The 25,506-nt window shown below is 49.0% G+C and overlaps 7 protein-coding genes across 7 annotated transcripts; 3 read left to right on the top strand and 4 right to left on the bottom strand.

Moving 5' to 3' along the window:
• Positions 1–574: 574 nt before the first annotated feature.
• On the bottom strand, positions 575–1,753 carry TRIVIDRAFT_203453 (uncharacterized protein; the record flags this gene model as incomplete). Its single annotated transcript, XM_014098623.1, has 5 exons — positions 575–600; positions 788–864; positions 927–957; positions 1,075–1,429; positions 1,505–1,753. The coding sequence occupies 5 exons, from the start codon at positions 1,751–1,753 to the stop codon at positions 575–577; spliced, it is 738 nt and encodes a 245-aa protein (XP_013954098.1).
• Positions 1,754–2,755: 1,002 nt separating this feature from the next.
• TRIVIDRAFT_68134 (uncharacterized protein) lies at positions 2,756–6,171 on the top strand (the record flags this gene model as incomplete). Its single annotated transcript, XM_014098622.1, has 6 exons — positions 2,756–2,820; positions 2,883–4,778; positions 4,836–5,296; positions 5,348–5,639; positions 5,683–5,953; positions 6,043–6,171. 6 exons carry the CDS (start codon positions 2,756–2,758, stop codon positions 6,169–6,171), a joined length of 3,114 nt encoding a protein of 1,037 aa, XP_013954097.1.
• A 794-nt stretch (positions 6,172–6,965) lies between these two features.
• On the top strand, positions 6,966–8,276 carry TRIVIDRAFT_155920 (uncharacterized protein; the record flags this gene model as incomplete). The annotated part of the gene is made up of 2 exons (XM_014098621.1): positions 6,966–7,226; positions 7,311–8,276. 2 exons carry the CDS (start codon positions 6,966–6,968, stop codon positions 8,274–8,276), a joined length of 1,227 nt encoding a protein of 408 aa, XP_013954096.1.
• Positions 8,277–8,824: 548 nt separating this feature from the next.
• TRIVIDRAFT_203450 (uncharacterized protein) lies at positions 8,825–10,935 on the bottom strand (the record flags this gene model as incomplete). Its single annotated transcript, XM_014098620.1, has 3 exons — positions 8,825–8,889; positions 9,044–9,871; positions 9,930–10,935. 3 exons carry the CDS (start codon positions 10,933–10,935, stop codon positions 8,825–8,827), a joined length of 1,899 nt encoding a protein of 632 aa, XP_013954095.1.
• Positions 10,936–15,170: 4,235 nt separating this feature from the next.
• TRIVIDRAFT_224553 (uncharacterized protein) lies at positions 15,171–15,877 on the bottom strand (the record flags this gene model as incomplete). The annotated part of the gene is made up of 2 exons (XM_014098619.1): positions 15,171–15,384; positions 15,837–15,877. The coding sequence occupies 2 exons, from the start codon at positions 15,875–15,877 to the stop codon at positions 15,171–15,173; spliced, it is 255 nt and encodes an 84-aa protein (XP_013954094.1).
• A 1,559-nt stretch (positions 15,878–17,436) lies between these two features.
• Positions 17,437–17,754, top strand: TRIVIDRAFT_224552 (uncharacterized protein; the record flags this gene model as incomplete). Its single annotated transcript, XM_014098618.1, has 1 exon — positions 17,437–17,754. One exon carries the CDS (start codon positions 17,437–17,439, stop codon positions 17,752–17,754), a length of 318 nt encoding a protein of 105 aa, XP_013954093.1.
• Positions 17,755–21,073: 3,319 nt separating this feature from the next.
• Positions 21,074–24,191, bottom strand: TRIVIDRAFT_224551 (uncharacterized protein; the record flags this gene model as incomplete). Its single annotated transcript, XM_014098617.1, has 4 exons — positions 21,074–23,026; positions 23,078–23,603; positions 23,659–23,722; positions 23,924–24,191. 4 exons carry the CDS (start codon positions 24,189–24,191, stop codon positions 21,074–21,076), a joined length of 2,811 nt encoding a protein of 936 aa, XP_013954092.1.
• Positions 24,192–25,506: the final 1,315 nt, after the last annotated feature.

The following is a 25,506-nucleotide window of genomic DNA, read 5'->3' as shown; positions in this document are numbered from 1 at the left end:
GGTAATGTAGATTATCCGTAATCATTACGATGTTTGTAGTCATCATTGCTATTGACTTAGGGTAAGTTAGATAATGAGTAAAGCAGACTGTTTCCTACTTCTAGGGATTATAGCCAATATCGTCACTGAAGTATTTAAACATCCCCAACCCTACAAGTTTTCATCATATTCATAAAATATCATAGCACGCTATCTCCTCATACAAAATTACGCTAGACGGAATGACATGAACATTTGGGCGATGGCCTTATCTCTTGGTTTGCCTTTATCAGCGCGTATCGTAATAGCAAACACAAAAGATTGAGTTTCTAACTGTATGCTAACGGACCCTACTTGTGCTCTTTGAGAGGCTGAATAGGACTGATGCTGTTTGGACCCCTTTTAATAACAACCATGCCTGTTATTGACACGAACACCGGGCGTTGATGATTGTAGAAACTCAGGATGGTCTGTATTCTGGGGTGCGAGGCTTTGATACATGTACTTTTCATTACTTTAACGATATAATTGCCTATTCCGATTTAGGAAACCCTTTCTAATTGCCCGTTGTCAGTACATCATCGCTTAGTCAAGGTTATGAGCCTAAGTACGAAGTACAACCTGTAACATGTCATTTCAGAACCAGTAGACATTATATCACTGGCATAGGCATTGATGTTTAAGGAGATATTTCTGATATATCCGTATGAAGCCTGCAATACATGAAAAATCTACAATAGCTCAAGTTATCAGGAATGTAAAGACGTAACAAGGTCAACGAGACTGTTCCGGCTGCAGGATCGCTCACAAAGCCTAAATCTAAATTGCATTTTCTTGTGGATCCTTGTATAGACATATTTGGCCATGCCAGTGTCCAGCGGTAAACTATTAGCATAAGCTAGGTACTGATAACACTGTTGCTAGATTGCAGTCACACCAATAAGTACCCTGCAAAGGAACTGGCATTATCTAGTTGTCCTACACAAATGATAGTTTCCCATACAAACAGAACTTGAATAATATTATCATGATTGAGTATAGCGATACCGCTCGCCGTGTCATGTAACATCTAACTCAAGAAATAGGTCAAAATACCCATCACGATACCATCCACGCCTATGACAGCGCCAAACACGCCCAGCCCAGTATCTAAACTCTTCCAACAAAAACCCGCCACGACCCCACAGATAATCGATAGGATGATGGACAACAAAATAATCGCTGAGAGAATCAGCTTGTCAATCTCCAAGCGAATCAATAATACATCTCTAGCACGAAGAGTGCCAGGCGTCTCGACTAAAGCTGAGAAACGGCGATACGAGGAAACGAAGTCGCACCCAATCGGGAACTCTCTGGGGTTGTGCAAAGCCTTTGTCAGAACGTGACAGCGATATTCGGCTCCAATGTCAACGATGCAGGGGAGGTCCCGAGAGATAGCCTCGATTGGTACCTAGGAACAAGTAAGCCTCTGTCTCGGTTTCAAAATGTGAGGATAGCACGCGGCTCATATAGAATGTCAACATACTGGGCACATTGTTGCGTTATAGACTACCGGCGTTAGAAATGGAACAACCTTCATTAAAGTGTTCGTCCACCATCCGCGAGAGGCCACAAGAGACCGCTTGAGTTTGAGTATGACATCAATCCCCTCGTCGGAAGATCGAAGCGGAACATGATAGAGAAGGTAGTCACCGTGGTGGAACATGACTACACGGAGGTCGATCCATGTTGTCTCAACTTGGTACTCGGTTTCAACTTCCCATGATGAAGACATAATGAAAACCGAGGAATTGACGCTGACCTTGACACAATGGGTTTGCGTAGATATGAGATTATAGCCATAAAAGAATGACAGCTTTAATAAACGCCGGTGTTGTCTGTTGAAGGCTCCATATTTTAGGAATCTGGCAATTCCTAGGAGGCGGTCCAGTGATTCACTAGGGCATGGCAATAAATGATCGAGTGTGTCCTCCACGATAGGAGACACAGTAAAGCATCGTAAAAGTTAGGAACTCAGCAGTTCCCGGGAGATGGAGAGCCACAGAGAACAGAAAACATCCATTGTTAGGAACGCAGCGGCAGCTCAGGAACTCCAAGCCAGTGAGATGCACAGGTACTGGCGCAAGTTAGGAAGACATGCTGCAAGATAGAGCCATGCGACTAGCATGTATATGTATAGAATTAGATGCATGCCATTTGTTGGGAATCGAAGGATGCTGACTTGTGCTTTGGTAGGTTCGGCAGCGAGCCGGCCTCCATCTCTATTGATGCGTGCGATTCCTAATAATCCCTTGCACGCTAGAGGAGAGCTTCGACGGGAGATGGGCAGACCTGGGGTTACTAGTGGATGTGAACCCCTGTCAGCACGGTTCAGCTGGTTTCTAAGATTTAGGAATGCATCCCCTGTCCGTCGCAGCCCAGCCTCAGGATGCACTGCCTGCTCAGGTACACATGTTAGGTTGTAGTTGGTGCGCCTTGCCCTCGGTGCTGGTCGTTTGGTGGTCGATTCCTAAAAGTGTGATGCGGCCACTAACATGACGACCTCGAACACAGGTACCGATTCCTAAATTTCCTCAGGGCGGCTTAATCTAAGGCATGGTGATGATGGGTGGTGTATTGGGTACTAGGTAGCCGTCGGTGTAGTCTATATGATTCTCGCTCTTCTCCCCAGCTTCAACGTAACTCCCGTTTAATTCCTACAAACTTCAATAAGCGCCCATCTCTTCTGGCCGCCTACACAATATTCCTTTGGTGGTATCACGCCGTCGCTGCGGCCATGGGCTTGGATCAGTTTGCTCCGTCCCGGCAGAAAGCCTTTGTATTTACCGAATATTTGGAAGAGTGAGTGCGCCTCTTTTAGCTCCTGCAGCTATGTATCTCGCATTGCGCTGACCATTGCCAAGAGGAAATTTCGAGGCTCATTCGTGCGGTAACGGCCGCTTCATCCAGGGCGCTCCAAGCGCAGACCTCGAGATCTGCTTCAGACTCTACAAGACTCAGAGCTTCCTCGACATCCAAATCCACGAAGACAATCTCCTACAGTGGTTGCGTGCAATCCCCTCGCTGAGTGACGACCTTAGCGATGACCTATTTGATGCCTCGATCAGCATGGGCACTCTGCTGCCCCGCTACCCAGAAATGAGTGCGAAATTCGACCAGGATAAAAGAGACGGACACAGCTTCGACGCACTCGAATTATTTGTCCGTCATTTCCTCCGCGAAGGCTCAGTCTTTGCCTCCTTCGGCTTTGAGCATCTCTACGAAGAGCGGATTCTTACAGAACTCCACTTCCATGACATCCAAAGCCAGAACCGCTCCATGTCCGAAGATCTCGACCTTCTAGACGAAGCCATTGACGAAGTTGACGAGCGTGATATCAAGGGGTCAAGTCAGCCCTTTCTCTTCATGAATGAGCGCTTCCAAGCTCAACTACAGACTGCCATCAGACAGCGTGATCCCATCGCTGTGGACAAAGTGCTTGCCAAGGACCCAGGCTTCGTTGATGCCAAGACTTTATGTCTCGCCATACGCTACTATGAACGGACCGTCTTCCATCTTCTCCTCAAACACGGTGCTCAGGTGAACGGGGTCGGTATGATTGCCGAACCCTTGTACCGTGCCGCAAAATCTGGTCGCTTGGATGCAGTTCAGCTGCTTCTAAGCTATGATGCCAACAAAGAAGGAGGAGATTCCTGTATCAGCGCAACACCCTTGAGTGGTGCAGTCTCTGGCGGTCACCTCGAAATTGTCCAATACCTCGTCGAGGAGAAAGGCGCAAACATCAATGGTAATAAGTACAAATCCCCGCTATCTCGTGCCATCAAGCATCGACATTTACACATTTTCGACTACCTAGTGAGAGCCGGAGCGAATGTGCTCGAGGAGGATTATTTCGTGCTTCTGCCTCAATTCGTGGGAACCAAGCAGGCAGTGCTAGGCGATATTCTTGAACGCTTCATAGCCGGCATGGGCAACGAGGCTCGCGATCTCTTATTTTGGAGAGCAGTATCGGAGGGTCACCTCGAGATTGTCCGCCACCTAGTAGAGACTGGTGCAGATGTCAACCCAGATACGCGGAACTGCGACCCGGTTGACTTTTTGATGTGCAGCCGAGAGCATTCCTCGCCCCTGGCAGTAGCAGCATCAAACGGTCACCTCGGGATTGTCCGCTACCTAGTAGAGGCTGGTGCCAATGTCAACCCGCATAAGTATCATAGAGACGCGAGCGATGGTGGCAACTCGGATGCGAAGATTCCGGGGTGCATGCGACCACATTACTCGCCCCTAGCAGCAGCTGCAAAGTCAAACAAAAGCGAAGTGGCTGAGTTCTTATCCTCAATTGGAGCAACTCTCCTCGAAGGTGAGGACAAGATCTACGTCTTGGACAATTTTCGTCCTTTACATGTACATTGGTGCATGTACGGTATCATGTCGGTTGGCGAGTTCCTTGACAAGATGAAGCCTTCCGCAGCCATCGAAGTGAAAGATTGCCCGGCGGTTGCTGCTATACAGGCCCAAGAACGCAGAACCATGGCGCGCCGGTTACTCGCCAAGATTGCCAACTCATGCGAAAAATTGCTAGACGCAAGCACCATGCAGGACGTCTCTGCTGGACTCATGGCATTTGTGGACCAGGTCGGCACCAGCACGTCCGTCTGGAGAAGCGGAACGCGCGCGATTCGGGACATCTGCGAAGGATACATGCCGCGCAGCCTCTCGGATATCGTCAGCGCACTGCAAGTTGCAAATGCAATGCGGTCGGTCGTTCCACCTTCAAGACTAGTGTACACGAAGAAAGAGTAAGCAGACTCAAACCCTCTATTGATAGTAACCTGCACGCCTAGCTGACAATACAGATTTGTTGATGACATTCCACGATGGGCTGCTCTTTTAAGTCCGGATGATCAACGCCTGTTCTTCGAAATAGCTTCCTATCTCTGGGGAATTCCGGCCGCAACGACCGCCCATGAAATGGCGGACAGTTTAACGCGCCCTTTGATGTTCCTGCAAAACCTAGTCATCTATGTAGTGAAAACACACGGGCTGTTTGATCATGGACCCGGAAACTCTTGTGGCTCTTACCGGCTGCAAGCTCTTCGACAACAGTACCCTTTTGCAATGCGCCATACTCATACATGTGAAAGGAGACTTACTTTAGCCGAGTGGGATCCATTACCCAAGCAAGCGGCACAAGAGAGTCCGCATACCAATGTCCTTAAGCCGCCGGATCCAGAGGGGGAAGAGTTTAGTATCCTGGCTCGTATCACTGTCTTAATGGCGGGTGCTATATTCGGCGCAATCCTGCTCTATTTGTGCCGTAGGTATTCCGGTATTTCGCCTACTTTCGTCTAGTCTAACACGATGACAGTGTCTCGATACGGCTTTTCGACCTTTCGATTGCCCATTCTGACTTCGGATGCCGGGCAAGGTTGGGCTTCAGATCAGATAATAACTCGAAACAACGTCCTCCTTGCCTTGTATATCGGACTTACGTCTCCTGTTGACCTTGAGAGCCGAAAGAGCACCGACGATTTGCTACCCAAATCATCCCCGCTTTCGCATGAGCTGCCAGACAGTCGCCCGACAGAGAGAGTTCGGGATCATATGGCAGCCATTCAGCCATCCTACGAGGGCGACTATTCCATGATCGACTCCTCTAGGTAAGCTCCCAATTCCTATCATCTCTACACCCGTAATTAATAGTGATAGCGTGGTTGATGCCACCATGGACGGCTCGCCCAGTGTGTCGTCACATCTGACGAGTTCATCACCCGCCACCACCATCTCACCATCCTCAATGACCACAGCAACACCTGGCTTGACTACCATGGCCAATCCGATGGACGGAACAATTTACTGCAAGCATTGCGATTCAAAATTTAAACTCGGAAAGAACGGCCGCAGGGGCCAGGCCAGCAATCTCCAGAAACACGTGAAAATTCACCATCCTGAGACTATACCAAATTACCACCGAGTAATATACAACTGCCGTTACGGCTGCGGCGCAAGGGATCCTAATAAATCGAATATTAAGGTCCATGAGAATAAACACTGCGCGAACAGGAAAGGGAAGCAGCCAAGATGCCATGGCAAGTGGAGACAGACTGTTACAAGAACATCCTGAGTCAGCGCCAATGCGCATTATTAGGAAGTTTTGAACGGTTTTACGGCCGGGCTATGGCGAATGGGTAGACATGACGAGCGGTTATGAGTTGGTTTGGTTTTTGTTCTTCTCTGGCGTTGCATGATTACATGTAGATACGTACTTTTCTCTACTATGAAAGTTTATGCAGGCGTGGAGACTTAAGACGAGAACATGGATTAAGGAATTTGTGATTTTAGAATCTTCTTGTAAGCTTATGACTTAGAGTGTTACAAGTATCCAGACAGAGTGAGATGATCTTCTTATCTACTTTTACGAGACCTCGACCAGCCCCCGATGAGGCGTGAACCACTTCATGCGTGGGTAGAATTTTCCAGGAGTTATCTTTGGCCCCCATGACAAGGCTGGCGTTAAGACAGCTGATCAACCAACCATATGCTAGATAAGAGTCGATCCCATTCGAAACCAGGACTGGCGACAACAGGGCATGTGACATGATGTTGATCGAATCGACAGGCTATAGATTGTTGTTGAGTTGTACGAGTTGGTCAGTGTTACGGGCCTACAAACAAAGCCGGACCGACCAGTCTCAAAGCCAACCATCTGCTACCATTCTGCCTTTAATATTGTAGTCACATGACTACAGAACCTCGTGCTCACGCATTTGGAATTACTTGCTGCGTGCTTTGTTGTATGAGATTCCTCGATTTTCCTTCCTTTGGGTGATGTGAATTGCTACTACCTGCAAGACCTATTTAGAGCGTGAATGGGTTTTGCCGCGCAATCCTCCTCATTCACCGTCGACCAGCTTCCCTCGGAAAGGTCCTACAGGCCACAGTCGACAAAGATCCAGACCCGGCCTCTCCGCTTGATTACTTCCAGCATGCCGCAACCGACGCAGGGCGGTTTAGGGTGGCACCAGACACCAGTCTATTTGGTGCCAGTATGGACGCGGGACCCTTCAACCGCCGCGATTGAGAGTGTATGCCGCAAACAACTGAAAACGCCCTCTGAGGACCCTTGCACCGTCACCTTTCATGCAGAAGGTCTCTTCAATAAGGTCTACCTGGTTCACACTGCCGGACGCTCTTTCATCATGCGCGTCACCTTGCCCGTCTACCCTCGCCACAAAACACGCGCCGAGGTCTTTACCTTGAGATGGGTGCGCGAGAACACCAGTGTCCCAGTTCCCAAAGTCTTCGGTTTTGACGACAGTAATGACAATGAGATCGGCTTCGAATGGATCTTGATGGAGTACATGCAGGGCACCTCGGCACGGAAGCGATGGCGCACCATGTCGATGAAGCAGAAGGTCGCACTCACGAAGCGATTTGCAGTGTTCCAGTTCGAATTATCAGGTCTCGAGAAAAAAGAATCCGCATTCAAAGGGATAGGGACATTGGATTCGCCGGAAATAGACCTCCAAGCTGACTTTAAGACGCCACAAACCGCGGTCGCGCCTGGGCGCCTAGTGTCTCCTGAGTTCTTCATTGGCGATCATCTTGGATACGACATTCCAAGGGGACCATTTCACTCGAGTTGTCGCTGGCTAAACGCCATATTGACTATCATCATACGGCATCAAACCTTGGTTCTGGAGAAGTCTGAGGATGAAGACGACATCGAAGATGCCGAGGACATCCTGCCAGTAGCACAAAGCCTCCTAGCTCTTCTTCCCAAGATTTTCCCCCCAGACTTGACCAGACTAGAGTCGTCAGCTCTCCATCATCATGACCTCAATCTCAACAACATTCTAGTCAACGAACAAGGCGAAATCACAGCCGTGCTCGATTGGGAATGCGTCTCGGCACTACCACTTTGGATGCTGACTGAAATGCCCAAGTTCCTTGACGGTCAACCTCGGGAAGATGAGCCACAGCGGAATTCATATGCGGACGAGACACCGGAGGAGGCTGTCGCACAAGCGAATAAGCGCAACGACCCACACTACCTGGACAACGAGGGCAAGAACGAACTATATTGGATTCACAAGATGGAGTTTGAGCAAACACAGCTACGGAAGGTCTACAAAGCCAGATTGAAGGAATTGTGTCTGGAATGGGCCGAGGAAAGCCCGTTGAAGAACGACTTCTACGAAGCAGTTTCGCAATGCGATGGTTTATGGGTGAGCAAGGCACGCAGATGGGTCGAGCGTATGGAGAAGGGCGAGTCTGTACGATTCAAGGATGTCTAGATGAGGGAGTCTCAAGAGGTGTTGAAAAACTTATTATTGCTTGGAAGGGGAAGTACCAGCGTCGTAGGCGATGTTGAAAGGCTAAAATTTGAGCTAGAGTTGGAGGGGCCGTTATATCTTGAGGACCTCTTTACAATCGTTCCGATCCCAAGACCGGCCTGTGATATTAGTATAAAGCTGTTTGTACCCTCATTAGTACTCCCAACATCGGTAATATTCTCACCATATCGCCCTCGGTTTCAATTATATAAGTGTATTAGTTATACTGCATAATCCCCTCTTTACTACTCTTATCCATGTTGCCATGAGACATTGTCGGTATAGCAAACACAGGTTTATGGAAAAAGTCATACAGGCGACTGCAAGAACCGCCAAAAACCAGGAACCTCTTGTCAGGAACTCCAGAGCCTGATGATTTGCCTATCTAGTTCCAACGCCCCATCTAGCGACGAGGGGGCGTGAAGACCAGTGAATAAATATAACTATTTACACTGACTTATTGTAGCATCCCAGATCTTAATCTTATTTAAGTTTTAACACCAATAGCCTTAAGTTAGGGCCTTGCGCGACTGATCCATCGTCCTGATCGGCTCGCTGTTTTTGTGGACATAAGCTGGTGGATCGGTCAGGTGGGCCACGTCGCAATAGATCGTTAGCCATTCAGGTAATAGATACGGCTTTGCGCTGGTCTTTCGATGTTTACGGTTTTTGCTGTCTTGTGCTGGCCGTCATCCAGAAGATCTCTCACCGGATTCCTCCCGACCTACGGTAATTCTGCGAATCTCTAGATATCGATGCCGTTGGATCCGTTCGTGAAGATGGCCAGGACAACAGAGATGGCGAAAGTACGCCGCTGCTGGCGATGCTTACCGCACTTGTGTTGCTCTTGCTGTATCGGCGGTTGTCCTTGACCATCTCGGGCTGCCCATCATCGCCGGTGTCGAACCACTCAGACCAGCCCGACCCATTGCTGCGGCCATCGCTGGAGCGGCGGGCCTCCGTTTTGTTGTTTGATGACTCTTCAGTTGGTTGAGCTGCTTGAGCTAGGGCTGGAGTAGCATGCGTGATCGGTGACGCTGGACTTATGCTAGAGGCTAGGGACATTGTGTGTCGATGTGCCGATAATGCTTCGCCTTTCGGTTGACTGGCCTTTTTTGCAAGGAGGGGGGCATGTAGCCTAGCGATATACTCCGTTGTGGTCGAGATTATAGGAAAGGATTGGACTTGCGGAGGCGGGCGGAGTTGAACTACGGGACGCCTGGGCAGAATGGGTGCAAAATCCCCACCGAAAGGAGTCTTCTGTCTATCAGAATGTCCAGCCATTGACCGGTGAAGTATTGATGGTGGTTCTGCCATGGGGGGCGCTTCACAGTATGCAAAAGCCATGTCGGAGTCCCGGTACGGCTCAGGGATGGCCCTATAGGCGGCACCGTCACTCGAGTTCTCTGCAATCGCCCTAAAGGGGGGGTCGTTTATAGAATCCGCTGCTCGTGGGTGGTAAAATTTATCTTTTGGGCGAGTAACAGCTGTGAGTATTCGGGAATGGCGATATCGAAGGAAAATAAGGATGATGGCTATTAGAGCGACTATCCCAACTATACGTGTTTATCTGTCAGTTTAAGCTACATCTTTGGGTAGATATGCTAGATTTACCTGTTATCCCGACTGCAATGCCTATCCTATTGACTTGTGAGGTACTGTGAGTGGCACTATGAGTGCTAGACGGCGGTAGAGTTGTTGGCACAGTATGGGTGGAAAATGTTTTGGACGGGGATGTCTGTGGTGTCGACACAGGCTGTAAAGGCATAACATTGTGGCCTGTTGATGAGGCCTTGGTATCCTCCAAAGCTTGTGCAACGATCGTGTTTCTGGAAATTGAGGCTGGCGTATCTGTAGTTGCGGTTATGGCCTGTGCTGTTGAGATAGAAGAAGATAGTGTGTCTGTTGTTATTTCTGGTCTTCCCGAGTCACTATCTTGAGGAGGGATAAGGCTTGCTGTTGAGATGGTATCCGGCAGCGATGATTTTGGAGTTGCTACCGGAGAGGAAGATTCAGGTGCTATGATCGAAGTCTGGGAGGGTGGGACAATTGCCGATATTGTCGCCTGCTTGACCTGCCCTGGCGGCGTGATTGACGGGCCATTTCCATTTCCACCTTCCGGACTGGGGATAATTTTATCTGTATTGATGTTGCCGTTGCCATTGGTGTTTCCATTGGTGTTTCCATTGGTGTTTCCATTGGTGTTTCCATTGGTGTTTCCATTGGTGTTTCCATTGGTGTTTCCATTGGTGTTTCCATTGGTGTTTCCTTTGCTGTTTCCATTGCTGTTGCCATTGCCGTTGCTATTACTATTACTGTTGCTTTTGCCGTTGCCGTTCCCGTTCCCGTAGCCTTTGCTGTTGCTATCACTTTTGCTGTTGCTATCACCTTTGCTATTACCGTTTCCGTTGCGATGGCCGTTGCCATTACCGTTGCCTTTGCCGTTACTATTGCCGTTACTATTGCCGTTGCCGTTACTATGGTCGTGTCCTTTGCCGTTGCCGTTGCCTCTGCCATTGCCGTTGTCATTCCCATGGTCATTATTCCCTCCAAAACGTAAACCCCGCTTTATTCCTGCATCTAACTGCAAGCTCCTGTAATGCTTTGCAGTATAACCCATGGTGGCCATGAACCGGTGCGTTTGCGGGAGCTATGATACTCCTAAGTAGATTTCATAAGCACAGCATGTAGCATTTGAGACGAATAAAGATCTATGAGAAAATGGAAGGTCTCGAGCCTTTATGGAAGTCGAGAGCCAAAAAGGGGACGCGCAAACCTCAATAAAATGGAGGTCTACTCACGAAATCGCTCTACCTGCAATTGGCCGAACAAAGCACATTTATACAAATGCTAAAATGAGGTATTTTGACAGGATAAGCATGGCTTCTAGCCTATTCCACTTTCCTCCACAGGCACTAAGATACTTTCTGTAGTTCTTCAACAAGCCAAAAGTGACAGGTCCCTCCCGGAGGATGCGGACGATCACACGTACTGCCTCACTTGCAGGGGGTTGGCGTGGCTGATCATACAGAATAAGTAAGGGTGTCATTTGGGTGTTAAGAGCTACGACACTAGTTATTTCCTATTTGAGCATCCAAACGCTTTGTAGCATAAATGGTTCCAAGGAAACATGTCAGTTCATCCAAGGTTCAGTTAAGCAGATGCAGTAATCTGGGTCGTGACACATCGGAAAGTCCTACAGGAAAGCGAGTGTTATTGAAACTCTAAGATATTACTAGTGGAACCACGCCTCAGCTCGCAAACTCAGCTCCTGGCCCCTATACTGGTTCTAGCCGAAGTTCAACACCCAGGCACGGAATGTAACCACAGCTTTTGCAGAACTTCTACGATACTTTCGGCATGGCCCGAACGCCAGCGGCCCGCTCTTTGCCGGCTAAAAGGGGCACGAGACGGCTTTTTCATGGCGCTTTGCCCATTCTTGTCCTCCACCTGCAGAAAAGGAAGCGAAATGGGTCGAGGCTTGCATTACTGGCTGTGAGATAGCTCTACTGTTCGAGTTGTGGAAGGCGTCGCATGTTATGAGTATACACATGGGCAAGGTTGTATTTCGGGAATGAGGCTGGGAGCCATTGACAATTCAGCTCCAAAAAATCCTCGTGCAGGTCAGTACAGGGAACTGGGGAGAGATGAGAAATGATATACTACAGTTTTAATAGGAATTGGGGAGCAAAAGAGGTGGATATCCCGAGGCAGAGCAGCTGAATCGAATTTTGCCTGATCAGGGTCTGCCCAAAGTTTCTTCTCCCTTTAACATGCTTTTGTCTCTATGGAATAAACTGGATGCAATATAGAGCCTGCGACTTTCATCGGTACTGGGAGTGTATAAGAGGCTCACAGATATCCTCGCATGTGTTGAGCCAGTATTCTTAACGAACAAACTGCTGAGACTTCAGAGCTGGATGCACTCGTACTCGTAATGGTTCATCGAAGAGTTCTTGGCCTAGTAAAACGGTAGCTCGAACTCTAATTACCCCTCACTTTATCTAGATCGTTAGTCCGCAATAGTTGGGCTGTGAGCTAATTTAGTGTTGATAGAATTCTTCTTCCCATTCGTGTTGCTGACTCATCTGCCCTCCCAGGGTGGGAGGTTGAGTCAGCAAACGTACAGAGTGTTACAGTATGTGAGCCCCCCTATGATGTGAAGGTGCTCCAGTGGATTTACAAGTTTTCTGGTGTATTCCTAGCCTTGTTGAACGAGAATCTGCACTGGAGGTTACCATCTATGAGCATATCGAAGAGCAATCGGATAAGCTGGATAACATTTTCGCAGTAGCTTACATTAAAAAGCTCGAGAGCCTGAGCACATCGACGGAAACCTCGGTGCTGAATGGGGAACAGGGGGAGAACGTGGCAGTCTCTAGCAGGAATCTTTCGGTTCTTATTAGAATAGTGAAAGCTTTGTTCGCCGCCATGAAACTGTGTAACGGTCTTCATCCCACCTATAAAAAAGCATGAGCAACCTACTCTATTAATGTCATGCATCTTATAGCCAAGGCATGTCTCGAGCTACGCTCCATGTCAAAAGACGAAGTCGGCGAGAATTGGGGAGACATCGCGTGGGCCATCCTACACTGCCGCAACTTGCCGAAAGTGGTCTTCTAGGCAATCAAGAGGCCGTATTCGGAACATGTCTTTGGCGCCGAGATCTCTTGCGATGATGGTGAACTGGACTTTACAGCGTTGGTCACCGACGACTTCCACGATAAAGACGACGAAGTTGACGATGGCTCAATCAGCTATTCTAGGGGAAAGGGGACTATCGCCGTTGCCATGCGTCAAAGATCATACATTTAATGGGTTTCATGTTCTTGTGGCGATGACGCTCATCTTCATCATCTAGGATGGCTAATCGCTGGATTACAGATGCAGCTGTCTATGATGCGACAATGCCGCAGAGATCAGGGAGAAAAGGGCTAGCGAAATCGCTATTTCTCTCATCAAAGTAAGCAAAACCAGCGACAGAGAAGAATGATTCACTTGAGGAGCCTCCCTCGGACTATTAGCTGAAAATTGACATTCACAGGCTCAGAGTGCATGTATACATGTCGCATTTTGTTGTATGTGGGCAGTTTATTCGGCAGGGTTGGCGGAATATACATGTAAGTACTCCATACGTCCACTAAAATACGCACATGGAATTGAACTTTTTGACTTGCAGCTTTTTTGCCAGGGCGTCGGATTGAAGCGATAAGGCGAGAGAGAGAGAGGGTGGCGGTAATACAGCAACCCAAGGAGAAAGGGGAATAACCAGGCAAAAAAAAAAAAAAAAAAAGAACAAGGGTGGTACTGTCAGGCACTGGTGCCTGGGTAGCTCGATTCCTACATGTACATGTGCCAGGTAGGTCCATGTGTCTTGGTGTACGTAGGTAGTACCCCGTACTGGCAGAGCAGCTAATGCGGGCAGTGGCTATGGCTCTCCGTCCGCTGATCGGGTTACGGTGCCTGCACATGCATGCAGTAGGAAGGGGAAATGAAATGCATTGCGAAAGTCACAAGTTCCATCTGGAGAGCCCTGTGAGTAAGGAAACGTCAGATGGGCTAGGCAGGGGTTGCGAGAGGGGATTCGCCCCAGTGGAGAAGCCAGATGCGGCTCATGGAAGCGTCCCGTTGGAGGTTCCACCCCTGAACCGGCTCACCACCTTAGAAACTAATTAAAGGTTTCCCACGGCTTCTCCTGACTTTGAGCTTGTCACGAGGGGAACTGGGTGAGCTGTTTCTGGGCTGTCGTTGGGGGGCCTTGTCCTGCTTCTGCATTGGCGTTTCCCTGCCTGCTTACAAGCTGCTTTCAGTTGAACAAGCGGCCTTGGCATTTATGAATCGTCAGGGCGAAAAAAGATGTCATAGATGGCATGTTAGTGCGGCCCTGGACGGTTTGCAAGCAACATGATTGCCCAAGAATGCGCGTGTTACTGTTTGCCTTACTTCGTCTTGGTGGGCCTTCTGAGTTGGTTCTGTACGGTATCTACTGCTGCAGTATGAATATGGGGGCAGACATCCATATGTCATATCGGCCCCCATCTCATTCCCCATTACCCGCTACCGAGTCCAGCGGCGCGTAAGAGCGGCCGGCCGTTGTACCTGGTAGTACCGCTATCTGTGTCACCTAAGGTACTAGGTAAGGCAGAGGTACAGAAGAGAACAAGGTACATGAGTAGCTGGTAGGCAAAGTGTCGTACTTGTATGTCAGGGCCCAGCGGCTATTGTTGTACCGTACCTATCCAGCTTGCCAGCTTCTGTTTCACCCCACATTTTGTCGGCATCAGACTTTTATCGATACCAGCCTTAGCGCTGGTAGCCTTAGGCCCCACAGTAGCGGCCGCCTTGAGCGAGTTCCGCGGCCCGTGCCTGTCAATTCATTTGAGGCTAATAGGTCAAAAAAGGCAATCTGGCATGGGGATTGGATCGAATTTCCCTAGGCACTGATCGTAATTGGCCCGCCCCTTGAAAGGCGGATCGTCCCTCAGCGACGAATCCGAGTCGCGCCTCGTGTAAGAGAGACTCAGACACGCAGGTGATCAGGTCCGCAAGACTAGCAGTTCGTGAGACATGTAGCTCTCATATGTAGTCAAGTCTGTCCAGCGGCATCGGATCTCGCGGAAAAGTTTTTTTTTTTTTTTTTTTCAGGTACGAATAATTAACAAGTAACCAAGGTAGAATTATTATCCCCGTAAAAAATAACAACACTTGCAAATCCATCGCCATGTAGTATACCTAGGTACATATAAATATAAAATACTTGTACCCCCATATATAACTCCTCCAAAGCTCCAATAAATGCATTCCGTGTGCACGCATGCCATCCATGCATGCAGCAATCGCCCAAGTTGTCAGCTTCTAGCTGCCCCGAGGAGCGTCGCTGCTCGAATTAAATTTGGCCTCGAAGTCGCGTATTTTTTGCAACGCTTGGGCTGCGTCTCGCGCTGGCCCGTGCCCCGGCGGGTGGTTTTCGGTGTCAAGGAGGAAGCGGTTGACGCTGTACGAGGGGTCGTGGCCATCGGCCGTCTGAGGGCCACCGCTGCTTGGAGTGGTGTCCGCGACTTCATTGCCGCTATTAACGACGCAGACAATTTTTTGTTAGCCATCTACAACGAATCGTTTTAGGTACGACATGCTTCATACCATAGGTAGGTATGTTGTTAAAGATGGTGGGAAGCGAGTGTTGTCTTGGCCTGGGTGAGGCTTCTTCCTGGATGCGAATCCATTGAGCGTCCACTTCGGTGTCGAGGTGGAGGCGGTCACCAGCCCACCTTCCCCTGGGGGAGACATCTTCATACTACACAGACAGCAGAGGATTTACGCAGGGAAACCCTCTGGTTGATGATGATGAAAGAGGAGGAGGAGAAGAGGAGGAGGGAGGGGAGGGGAGGGGAGGGGAAGAAGAAGAGGAAGAAGAGGAGGAGGGAGGGGAGGGGAGGAAGAAGAGGAAGAAGAGGAAGGAGAGGAGGAGGAAGGAGAGGAGGAAGAAGACAAAGAAGCAGTCTCGAGACGGCCAAAACTTACACAACGCTGCCATTACAAGCACGAGTGGATGACTTGTCCATGTTGAAGAGACAAGTCGGAGCTGAGAAGACAGGCAGCTGAAGAAGAATGGGCACTCTGTGTTGGAGAGGACCCAAGCGGTACAGAAGTAGTGATGCGTAGAAATGAGGAGACGGTAATGAAGCTGAATTGATAGACAGAAGTGGGAGAAAAGGGGGGATTCCATCGTTTTAAGTATGCCGAAAATATGGGCAAAAGGCCTTCAACGACTCTTCCCACTCTCAAACGTAAGATGGATCCATGGATAAGTAAGCCAGCGGACCTGGTCTTGAAAACTTCCCTGCGGCAGTGAATGGAAGCAACTCGTCCTTGCTAATTGGTTAGTGCGCTGAAGGTTGGGCATGCGAAAATGGAAAATTGTATCGGCCAGGGGGGAACAGCGCTAGAGGGGGGAGTACGCTGAAGATCTGGACGGCAGTACCTGGAGAGTACCTTAAATCCAACGGCGGCGACCACGGCTGTTAAGGTCCTACTGAGGTAGACGAACATGCGATACGCCGCGTCCACATTAGGCAACTTTCCGACGGACTCGAATCTCAGGGCACCACCGATTAGGTTGTTTCTCTCGCTCCCGCACTTTAAGTCTCGGTCTTTACACCAGCGTCACGATACGGTACTGCCTCATGATGCAACAATGCAGCCAAGGATTGCTTAGCAACTCATCAACATGCTTCTCTTAGCCCACATGCGAAGCTAGAAGCCGGAAGCACCCCAAAAACGCTGCTTGTACAAATATTTGCTCCTATCCCCTCCCCTTCGACTCGCGTCTCCCACCATCTTTCAATGCGTCATCATCCACCAGAAGAGAAGCACAGGAGCATGGCGAGCCCCGTTATGGGCCTTATCATGGCATTGGCCGCTGGCAAAACTGTCAATGCTACCATCGTAGTTTTTCGAGCGAGCGGGCAAGCATCACCTCGTGGCATAGCGTCCACTCCAGAGTGCGCCTCGCTGCCACGGAGGCTAATTAATGATCGTCGTGCTAGTGAAGCCCAGGGAGCAGCCAGTAGATTCTCATCGGGTTGCGTGATTCTCCCAGCTAGACATGGGAGAAGCAGACGCCATTGGTTGAGACCCTTGTTCTGCTAGCAGCGCGCCACAGCCCCTGCGGCTACCGTACACTGCCATGAGCGCTTCATATGATCATAGTGCCCGGCTCGTCATGGTTTTGTCTCGGGGCAGCTGCCCCACTCATATTGCGCGTACACCGTTTTAAACGGCCTGCCTTCTTCTCGGCGGAGAATTGCCCTTCCCGTCACATTCAAAGCTCCATGACGGCGGGGTTCCGTCCGGATTCTACCATGGACCGTCTACTATGCAATACTACCCCTCCAATAGAGCACGTGTAATCACATTGCTTTTTCTGGTAGAAAGGGACTCGCCGGTAAGCCAGCGGAAACGTCTTCTGTTGTGGGCGTCAGACCAGACGTGGCTAAAGGCGTATGTATGACGGCGCTTGGTGGCCGGCTGTTTTGCCGAAGCTCCAGGCCCGTCTGCTTTCAACAAAAAGGTTGCTCTGTTGAAGTATTACTACGATAATAACTTGCCTGTCATCAGCTCCATGGGCGCCGGATGCAAGGGAGACCCGACCAGGATAGTATTCGGTGATATTGGAACAAGCAAAGATGACGGACTATCACGAGATACGAGACGACGACTTAAGCTTCTTGGCATTACTAGCGGCATACTAATTGTTTACTCTACTGAGCAATCTGGAGAAGGAAAGGCAGAGCTGTTACCACTCCCCGAAGAGGAATTCCAGAAAGGATCTGTTGGCGACCTTGGCGTGATGGCCAACTTTCGAGTGCGAATCCTTCCGGTTCTGGGGACGATGCCAGCAATCTTTGGCAGCTCGCCATTGTGGCCCTCTGTCAATTAAAAACAGCAGCATGTCAGCTGCCAAGGAGGAGATTCCCCGCTCAGTAACCGGCTATTAGGGTTATCGCAGATGACCTAGGCTTAATGAGAAACATCCCAAAAACCCAGATCATCTCAACTAGGCGAAACACATAATATTGTAGAAATAAGGTAAAGCGTTGTTTTTTCCGAGCTGATTAGTTTACAGTACCTGCATATTTTAGTTAAAGTATGGTAGTATTTTAGGATTCCGATGCAAAAGCAGATTACGAGATACGACGCCTATCCTTCACATATACTACCTACGAGTAAAGCAAAAGATATCTAATCTAAGGCAATGCCGAATATTCTCCAGCTGGTGTCGCTTGGTGAAGGCACACACCCGCACCCAACCATTCCATCATTCCGCCGATTTGAGAGCTCTAGGAACTGACGAGCCGGCCACAGCTCGTGTGCGCTCATGTCCGTACTAGCGCACTGCGAAGGCCGGGCAGAGCACTTCAAAGATGCAGGCAACATAGCATCATGGCGGAAAAGCAGTATGACAGGCTGGCACATTAATTAGCCAGATCCACAGCGCATCCCCAAGGGCGCTGACCTTTCCTTATTTGCTCCGTGACCTACCATGCCGCGAGCTTGTTGATGCCGAAATACGCCGGGTTGAACTGTCCTTGCGAGGCATCAGCAGGTCCAAAAAGGCCACAAGGCGCCGAGAGGGATCGTCTCTGCTCTGAACTACTCTGTACCTAAACGCCAGCATAGAAGCAACCAGGAGCTGACAAGGCTCGCCTGACACGATCCAGACCCACGTATATACGGAGTAGTACGACCTAAGAATGCTACGTCTCCTTTGGCCGCGGCCTGTAATTGGCCATCATTTAGGTATTAGTATTTCGAAGTTAGTACTCGCTACCTACCATGCTGTCTACGGCTCTCCCATTACTCAACCCGAGATCCTCATCACACCCTCCCCCTGTCGCTGGAAGCGTCCCACTCCTCAGTCGGGAATCAGTCGGGGATCTACGGAAAAGGGAGCCGACGCTCCTGGGCTTGGCCCAAGCGTAACCTTATGGTAATCTATGTGGGGGTAATCTACATACGTGGGGATTCATATCCAGACAGCCCACGCCATTTTAAGCAAGTACCTGCAAGCCATCAACCGATTTGAGCCTCGAGCGTCATCTAATATACTCCTTTTTACTTGAACTCAAAGAATGCGTTGGAAATAGCACATGCCATAGATGTCTAGTCATGTTTACTAAAAAAAAAAAAAAAAAAATTTGTTCTACACCATTGTTACCTTCCCGAGACGTCGATGGATCAAGGTTCGCCAATTCGCGGAGCTATTCTGTTGGCTTTGTGTCTGTTTGAACAACTCAAAGAGTGCCGATTTTGCCAAAGGACGGATACCCCGCCGAATTGGTAATCTAGGCGGGCATTTAAGTGGGCTAAAGGACGACGGCAGCGCGGTTTAGTTGGGTTGCATCGACGAGTTTAGGCCACCGGCTAGCCATAGTTATGTTCTGTGTATGATAGCATGATGTAGGCAGCCCTGGCGCGTACCGAGTAATTCAAGGTACCACGTTTAGGCAAATAGAAGGCATACATAGAAGGGCGTACAGGTAAGCTAGTACAGTAGGAAGTGTCCGGCGTGGGGATAGTACTTGTTGACGTAGGTCCGAAGCTATTAGCAGTTCGAAGGTTTGGTAAAGCCGTGGCATGTCAGACAGTACTCGTACCTAGTCTAACTTTGAGAGCAAGGGTGGCACTCCAGACGAGAAACGGAATGTTTGGCTTCTGCCGGTTCATGACCCAGGCAATTTTCATGCACTTCCAAGGAGGGGAACCCCTGTCAAGCTTTTTGTGCGCGACCTTAGAAGACTCGGTTCTCGTCAGAACACCGAGAACTTCTCGGGAACTGCAGGAAAAATACTGTAGTATGGGCTAGAGCGAATGCACACGCCTGCGAAAGGGGGCCCATCTATCCCGTTACATGTACTCTGTACTCCGTATTGAGGGTATTAGGGGGTGGCATACAATGACTCGCGCTTTGATTTGTGATTTTTGGACTGGTGTGTAGAACACGTCAACCCATGAAGGCCAACCTATGACTGAAGCGTGCACGATTACGCCCTCCTCCTGCGCAGGCCGAGCAGTCCTAGGAGTTAAACTATACATGTATCCGCCGGCTAGACTCAGACCTCTGGACTGGTGTGTGTATACGAGTAGAACGCGTCAACCCATGAAAACCAACCTATGCCTGAAGCGTGATGACGTCGGTCTCCCAGGACGCTATGTTAGAGCCTCCGGGACATGGTCTAGGTGCAGCGGAGAAGAGGCATGGTCCTGCAAAGACTCGGCATACGGTTAAATGCAACAGGTGGAGCGCAAATCTCAGTGTGCGGACGGAACTGGACAAGTCTCTCGTGAATCCGGCGGCCTCATAATGCAAGGTGATGGAAAACACTTGGGACGGCGGTCTGCAGGATTTGCATCATGCCCGAGTTGGTGGCCCATGAGTCAAGTTAGCTGCTCCGTTCAGGGCAAGGATCAGCCGAACAAAGAGCTTTAGATCGCATCCATCAGTGGACTAGGCTAGTCGGAGGCTGGGAATGCTAAAATGAGGCTCAACGTTTCCCGTCTCACTGGGTCGAGGACTCGTTGAATTGCGCGCAGATGCCCATCGCCCCACAGCTGAGAATGGTCAGATGTCCTTCCACCTCTCAGCTCAACAACAAATACTTGACGCTCAACCCCGTAAGCAGCTGGCGGCAACGGACCCGGCTCGCTAGTACCGCGGTCTCGAAGCAACTAACAGCAAAGGGGTCGCTTACCTACTTGCTCGCTATTGAAGTTCGGATCGCGCAGTCGAAACTCATGGCATGGCCGCTGCTGTTTACATCCGGCTACGGTTACGATTACGACTTACAACGTCGCCAGCACTTCATCAAGCCACTCCTTCGGCCAAGAGTGACACTTAGGCTTATAGACCCTCGGGCCCTTGGGGGGAAATATCGCCTTGCTCTACGGAGTACGATCTGCTATGCTATTCACTAGCCTAATAACGCCTGTAACGACAGTTTAGTACATAGCTATAAACAAGCACCAAGATAGGATGTGTGAGATGCCTTTTCCCTTCCTCTTTTCGTCCTAGATCTACAGCCACACCCAATTCTCTTATAGCTCAGACCAACAGAATAGCAAGCACATATTTCACCAGGTTGAACTGGTCATGTCCTTATCAGAAACATCTCTATAGAAAATTATCCTCGGCAGAAACATTTTCATCGGACTCCTCAAGATCCCCAAGAGATTTGTCCGTCTCCTCAGAGTCAGGCACTTCAGATCGCTTGCGCTTCCGGTTTGCGGCTTGACTGAATGGGTGGTACCATTTTTTTCCCATCACAATATCGGCAAAATTGTTGCCATTGTGCAGCTAGCTCGGCAATATCGTTGAAAGGGTCGTCTATTTTTGAGTAGAAATCAAGCTTCCTAGCCCAGTCAATATTTCCATCGTAATTGCCAAATCCAAGTGGTCGACGCGCGATGTTTTGGCGCAGTGATGTATACCCAGTGCGGATGGTCCAGAGCCTTTTTCCGAGCTCCTCTTCGGAAAGGTCTTTTATCTGAAGCGGCGGTTCCCCACGGACAGCATTTTTGAACCACTCGTACTGGTTCTTATCTGCCAAAAACACCTGGCAAGCCGTACATATGTCATGTTCTCCTAGCGCAGCACACAAGCGGCAGCAAGATACACCGCTTCTCTCCCGCTCTCTGGCGATACCCTTCCAGAAAAGTATCTCTTTAGTGAAAAGCTTATACAATACAAACATTCGTGGTTGACATTTGATATAAAAGTAGCGTGGATCCATCCATGGAGATATATTTCTCTGGTAGAGTTGCGATCCACATGCGTCAGGCGATCGTGAGGACCCTATGACAGTAGGCACTTCGGAACTAAGCGTTCTCAGAAAATCAAGAAAACCAAAATCACGACTGTAAACCCCGTACGGTCCTCGTATATTCCAGAGACCATCGCCTGATTGCTTTTGTTGGTTCAACGCCGTGAAATTCGTACTTCTGGTGGAGGTTCTAGTTGTGTGGTAGACGTCGCGGGTTTCGATTGCCTTCTTCAGAGTAGCAGCTAGATCTTTGGTATCTGTTGCAGCAGGACTGCCCTCGGTTAGGTAGGCGCACAAGCTAGCTCCCTTTCTCCCTGCTGAATCCATTCCTTCGCATGTTGCCGTGATCAACACGCAGCCCTCATCCGAAGCTTGTAGATGATTCTCCCGTAACAACGGAAACGGTTCGGCTTGGTCTTCTCGTAAGTGTTGTTGGTGAAAATTTTTAGATGATCTCAGGAACGACTCGTCGGGTTCTAAAGCCCCTCCTCTCTTGAGCCAGGCGTAAATAAAGTATACAATGCCTCGTAGAGAGCCACTGTCAACTTTAACTCCGAGAGAATGGGAACCTGCAAAACTCTGCACAATCCTATAAGCTGTCCTCATTATCGCGGCATGAAGAATCTGCCTAGGAGATCCAGCCATTAGTCTTATTATCATTCGGATAAATTCACTCTTATCGTAGTAATCGTATATCAGAGGCTTCCTCAATTTTTTCATAAACCCGAACGCATCCCCAATAAATTTCCAGGCATCTCTTGTTATAGCAATGACGGAAAGCTCTCGTACTTGGTGCCATTGAGTAGATAGATATGTTGTGAACGACATGACCACGTGGAACTGCTCCTGGGCTTGTGGGCGATATGAAGACCCTGACGATCGAGACACCCCGGTCCACTCCACTTCAATTGCATCCAAAGTGTCTGGGTCAGTCAAGATTGACTGAGACATATGCCCAAGAATTAGTCGACATAGAGGCTGAACTCTGGTCTGTGTTGCAGAGCGCAGGAACGTCTCTACGTTGTCTCTAGTGATATAGAGGCAGTAGTATTTTGATTCCACGAAAGTGGCATGACGAAACACTCCTGCGGGCGAATCTAGGGCCAGGAAGGGTGACTGTGCCGAAATGTAGCTGCTCAGATTGCTATCATCTTCAGTAACTTGCGTCGGTTGGTGAACTCCGTCCAGCGGGACGGTTGAAAAGATGTCCGTGTCTGGGTAATAAACTCCACTAGCAGCATCGCTTTCACCGCGGGCTACAGTTCTTAGAGCGCCAATGATGTCCTCCCGATACTTATCTCTCGCCCAGTCGAAGAGGTAGTCGACAAGCAGGAGCAGCTGCAAAGCTCCATCACGAGATGTAATGCAGCCGTGCCATACATCAATAACCCGCTTTACAATATTAGTTACGAGGCGTAAAAATTACAAAGGAACCACACTTACATAGACAGTAGTACCGACACGGTCCCGTTCAGCGGAAGCGTCTTCCGTGTATGCTGCACAAAGACGCCAATTTTCTCCCTTGTTAGAGAAGAACCATACCATAGGTTTTGCTTTCCAATCAGACAGTGCGCTGGCCGCAGAATAAAGCTGTTGCTGAGAATCAAGAAACGTTCTGATCGAGAAAGCCGTTTGCATATTGATTGCATGCCACTCATCTGAGGAGCCCGTCTTGGCTTCGAGAACTAGAAATGGGAATAATTGGTGATCTCCCTTTTCATTCATAGGTGGATTCATGAATCGTAATGCGAATGGCCAGCCTGTTTGGCCTGGATCTGTGCTGAACTCAGGGTCGGGTCTCTGGGCAGTCATGTCATAGAGGAGAAGCTCAATGTTTCTCGTTTTTCGGAGCCCATATACTCTATCAGGGTGCTCTCTTTTTCCCAGTTCTTTACCGATTTCTGGACCGTGGTTCACTTCATCATCCGCTCGGAAATTGAATATTTGATTTAACCCCACCACCTCAAGCCTACGTGAATGATAAGAGTCCGATGATTGGACACGGTTGGTGCGTTGAGACGAACGTACTGATCCAGAGACCGTCTCGCTCTCGGACAACGACAAGGTTGACGAGCTTCTTGTCGATTTCTCAGAGCGATCGCAGTGCCGCTGTTGCTGTTCCGGGTTACTTCAACCTCCGAACGCCATACTCGTTTCCGACAGTCACGGCGAGAAGGGTTTTAGCGACACCGACTCTATATAAAAGGCATATGGGGTCTGCTTCTTACCAACAAACTTCAGATAACAGCCTGCTAAGTATAAAAGATTCACAGGCGTGTCTCCAAGTACTCTCGTTACGACCGCGAGAGCGATCAGCACTCTTGACCAGAACCATGGCATGACTCTTCCTCTCCATCTTCCAAGGATCAGTCCCCAAATGGGCTGGATTGGTTGCGTAGGCATTGTATCTTATGCTGGCTACATCTCTAACACCATTGAGCGTGTCCTTGTGCCACTCCGGCCAATGGGATGAGTCTATCTCTCCAAGAAACTCAATGCGATACTTCTGGCAGAGCTCCTGCAGATGGACCAGTTTTTCAGAGGTCAATGTCGGCATTTGAGAGATTGAGGAAAATATAAGTAGCTGTCCTGCTTTAAAGTGAGAAGACACAATTGCTTGTCCCAGACACATTCCAGCTGCCTGATGCCTTTTAATTCATTTCGTTGAGGCAGCCCGCCGCTCTTGGTGATGTTGGTTGCAACCTTGCTGCGCCACACATTTGGTGCGACACGGCCGTCGCAGCACACGCTCGTCTTTCCAGATCTATTGGTTGGTGGTGCAGGGCTAAGCGCCGGAGGACACCTCAGAGGTATGGAGAAAAGCAGGCTAGAAAGTGATTTGGCAACATACCTAGGATGTGATATTATAATGATATTATTATTTTCTATTCTGACTAAAAGCCCAAATATGTTCGGGGCTGGTATTTCTTCGCTGCGTACTTGCGCGCTATATACTCTGGCAGCTACTCAGTCTGTATTTACCTTGCCATTATCTGCATTAACGCAGTCGGTGTTTACACTACTTTAATAATTTTTACAGACTTAGTAAAGGGCTTATTATATTAAATTAGAAAAATAAAAAAGTAGTAAGGAAGATTATAGTATATAAATTGTTGAAAAGTATATGAACTTGGTAACTATTCAATATCGCTCCAGTCTTACATAATAATACAACCATTGTAACTATCGAGTGCAAAGCTATTAGTAAATACATATGGCTAAGCTAGGTTGTGTAAGTGTATACAAAAGCTAATTGCGGACTCCAAGATTGGCCGAACTTTCCAACCTGAACTACGTTGCCATTTCCAGCTGGCTGGCCAAATGTATCTCAGCTGATGTGCCCTAAACTCCTCGTAGGGTATAATCTCGCTCTCGTCATCCAATGCTAATTCAGAGCCTGAATCTCCCTCACTGAAATACTGCAGCGTCGTTTCATGATTCAAGTCAAGGAGCGAATAAAATGAATGGGACAAATAGGGATCGAAGAGATCGGTTTGCGAATCATCCCAGAGTTGAGCCCATTCCTGATATCTTCGGCGTATGATATCATGATTCCATCTCCAGGTGCCAACCTCAAAACCCCTATTCCCTGCCCCTATAGTAGATCCAGGGTGTTCTTCCGAGAAGGCGTCTCTTGGAGAGTTGTCCAAACGCAACCAAATGGTTTCAGGTAAATTGGCTGTCTGCGACATTCCGATACCCATAATTCGCTGAAAGCTTTCTGAAGTGGCAATAGTAAAGTTGAGGTAACATTCTAATGCCTTTTTCCAAGAGCTATGATGAATCCCTTCAGAGACCCAGTTTACACGTATGTTTTGAGAGTTCTCAAATTGAGGTACGAACTCTTCTTCAGATCCTTTGACCATTCCATC

Source organism: Trichoderma virens, assembly GCF_000170995.1.
Source record: "Trichoderma virens Gv29-8 chromosome Unknown TRIVIscaffold_82, whole genome shotgun sequence".
NCBI lineage: Eukaryota > Fungi > Ascomycota > Sordariomycetes > Hypocreales > Hypocreaceae > Trichoderma > Trichoderma virens.
This window is presented reverse-complemented; position numbering and strand designations above follow the sequence as displayed.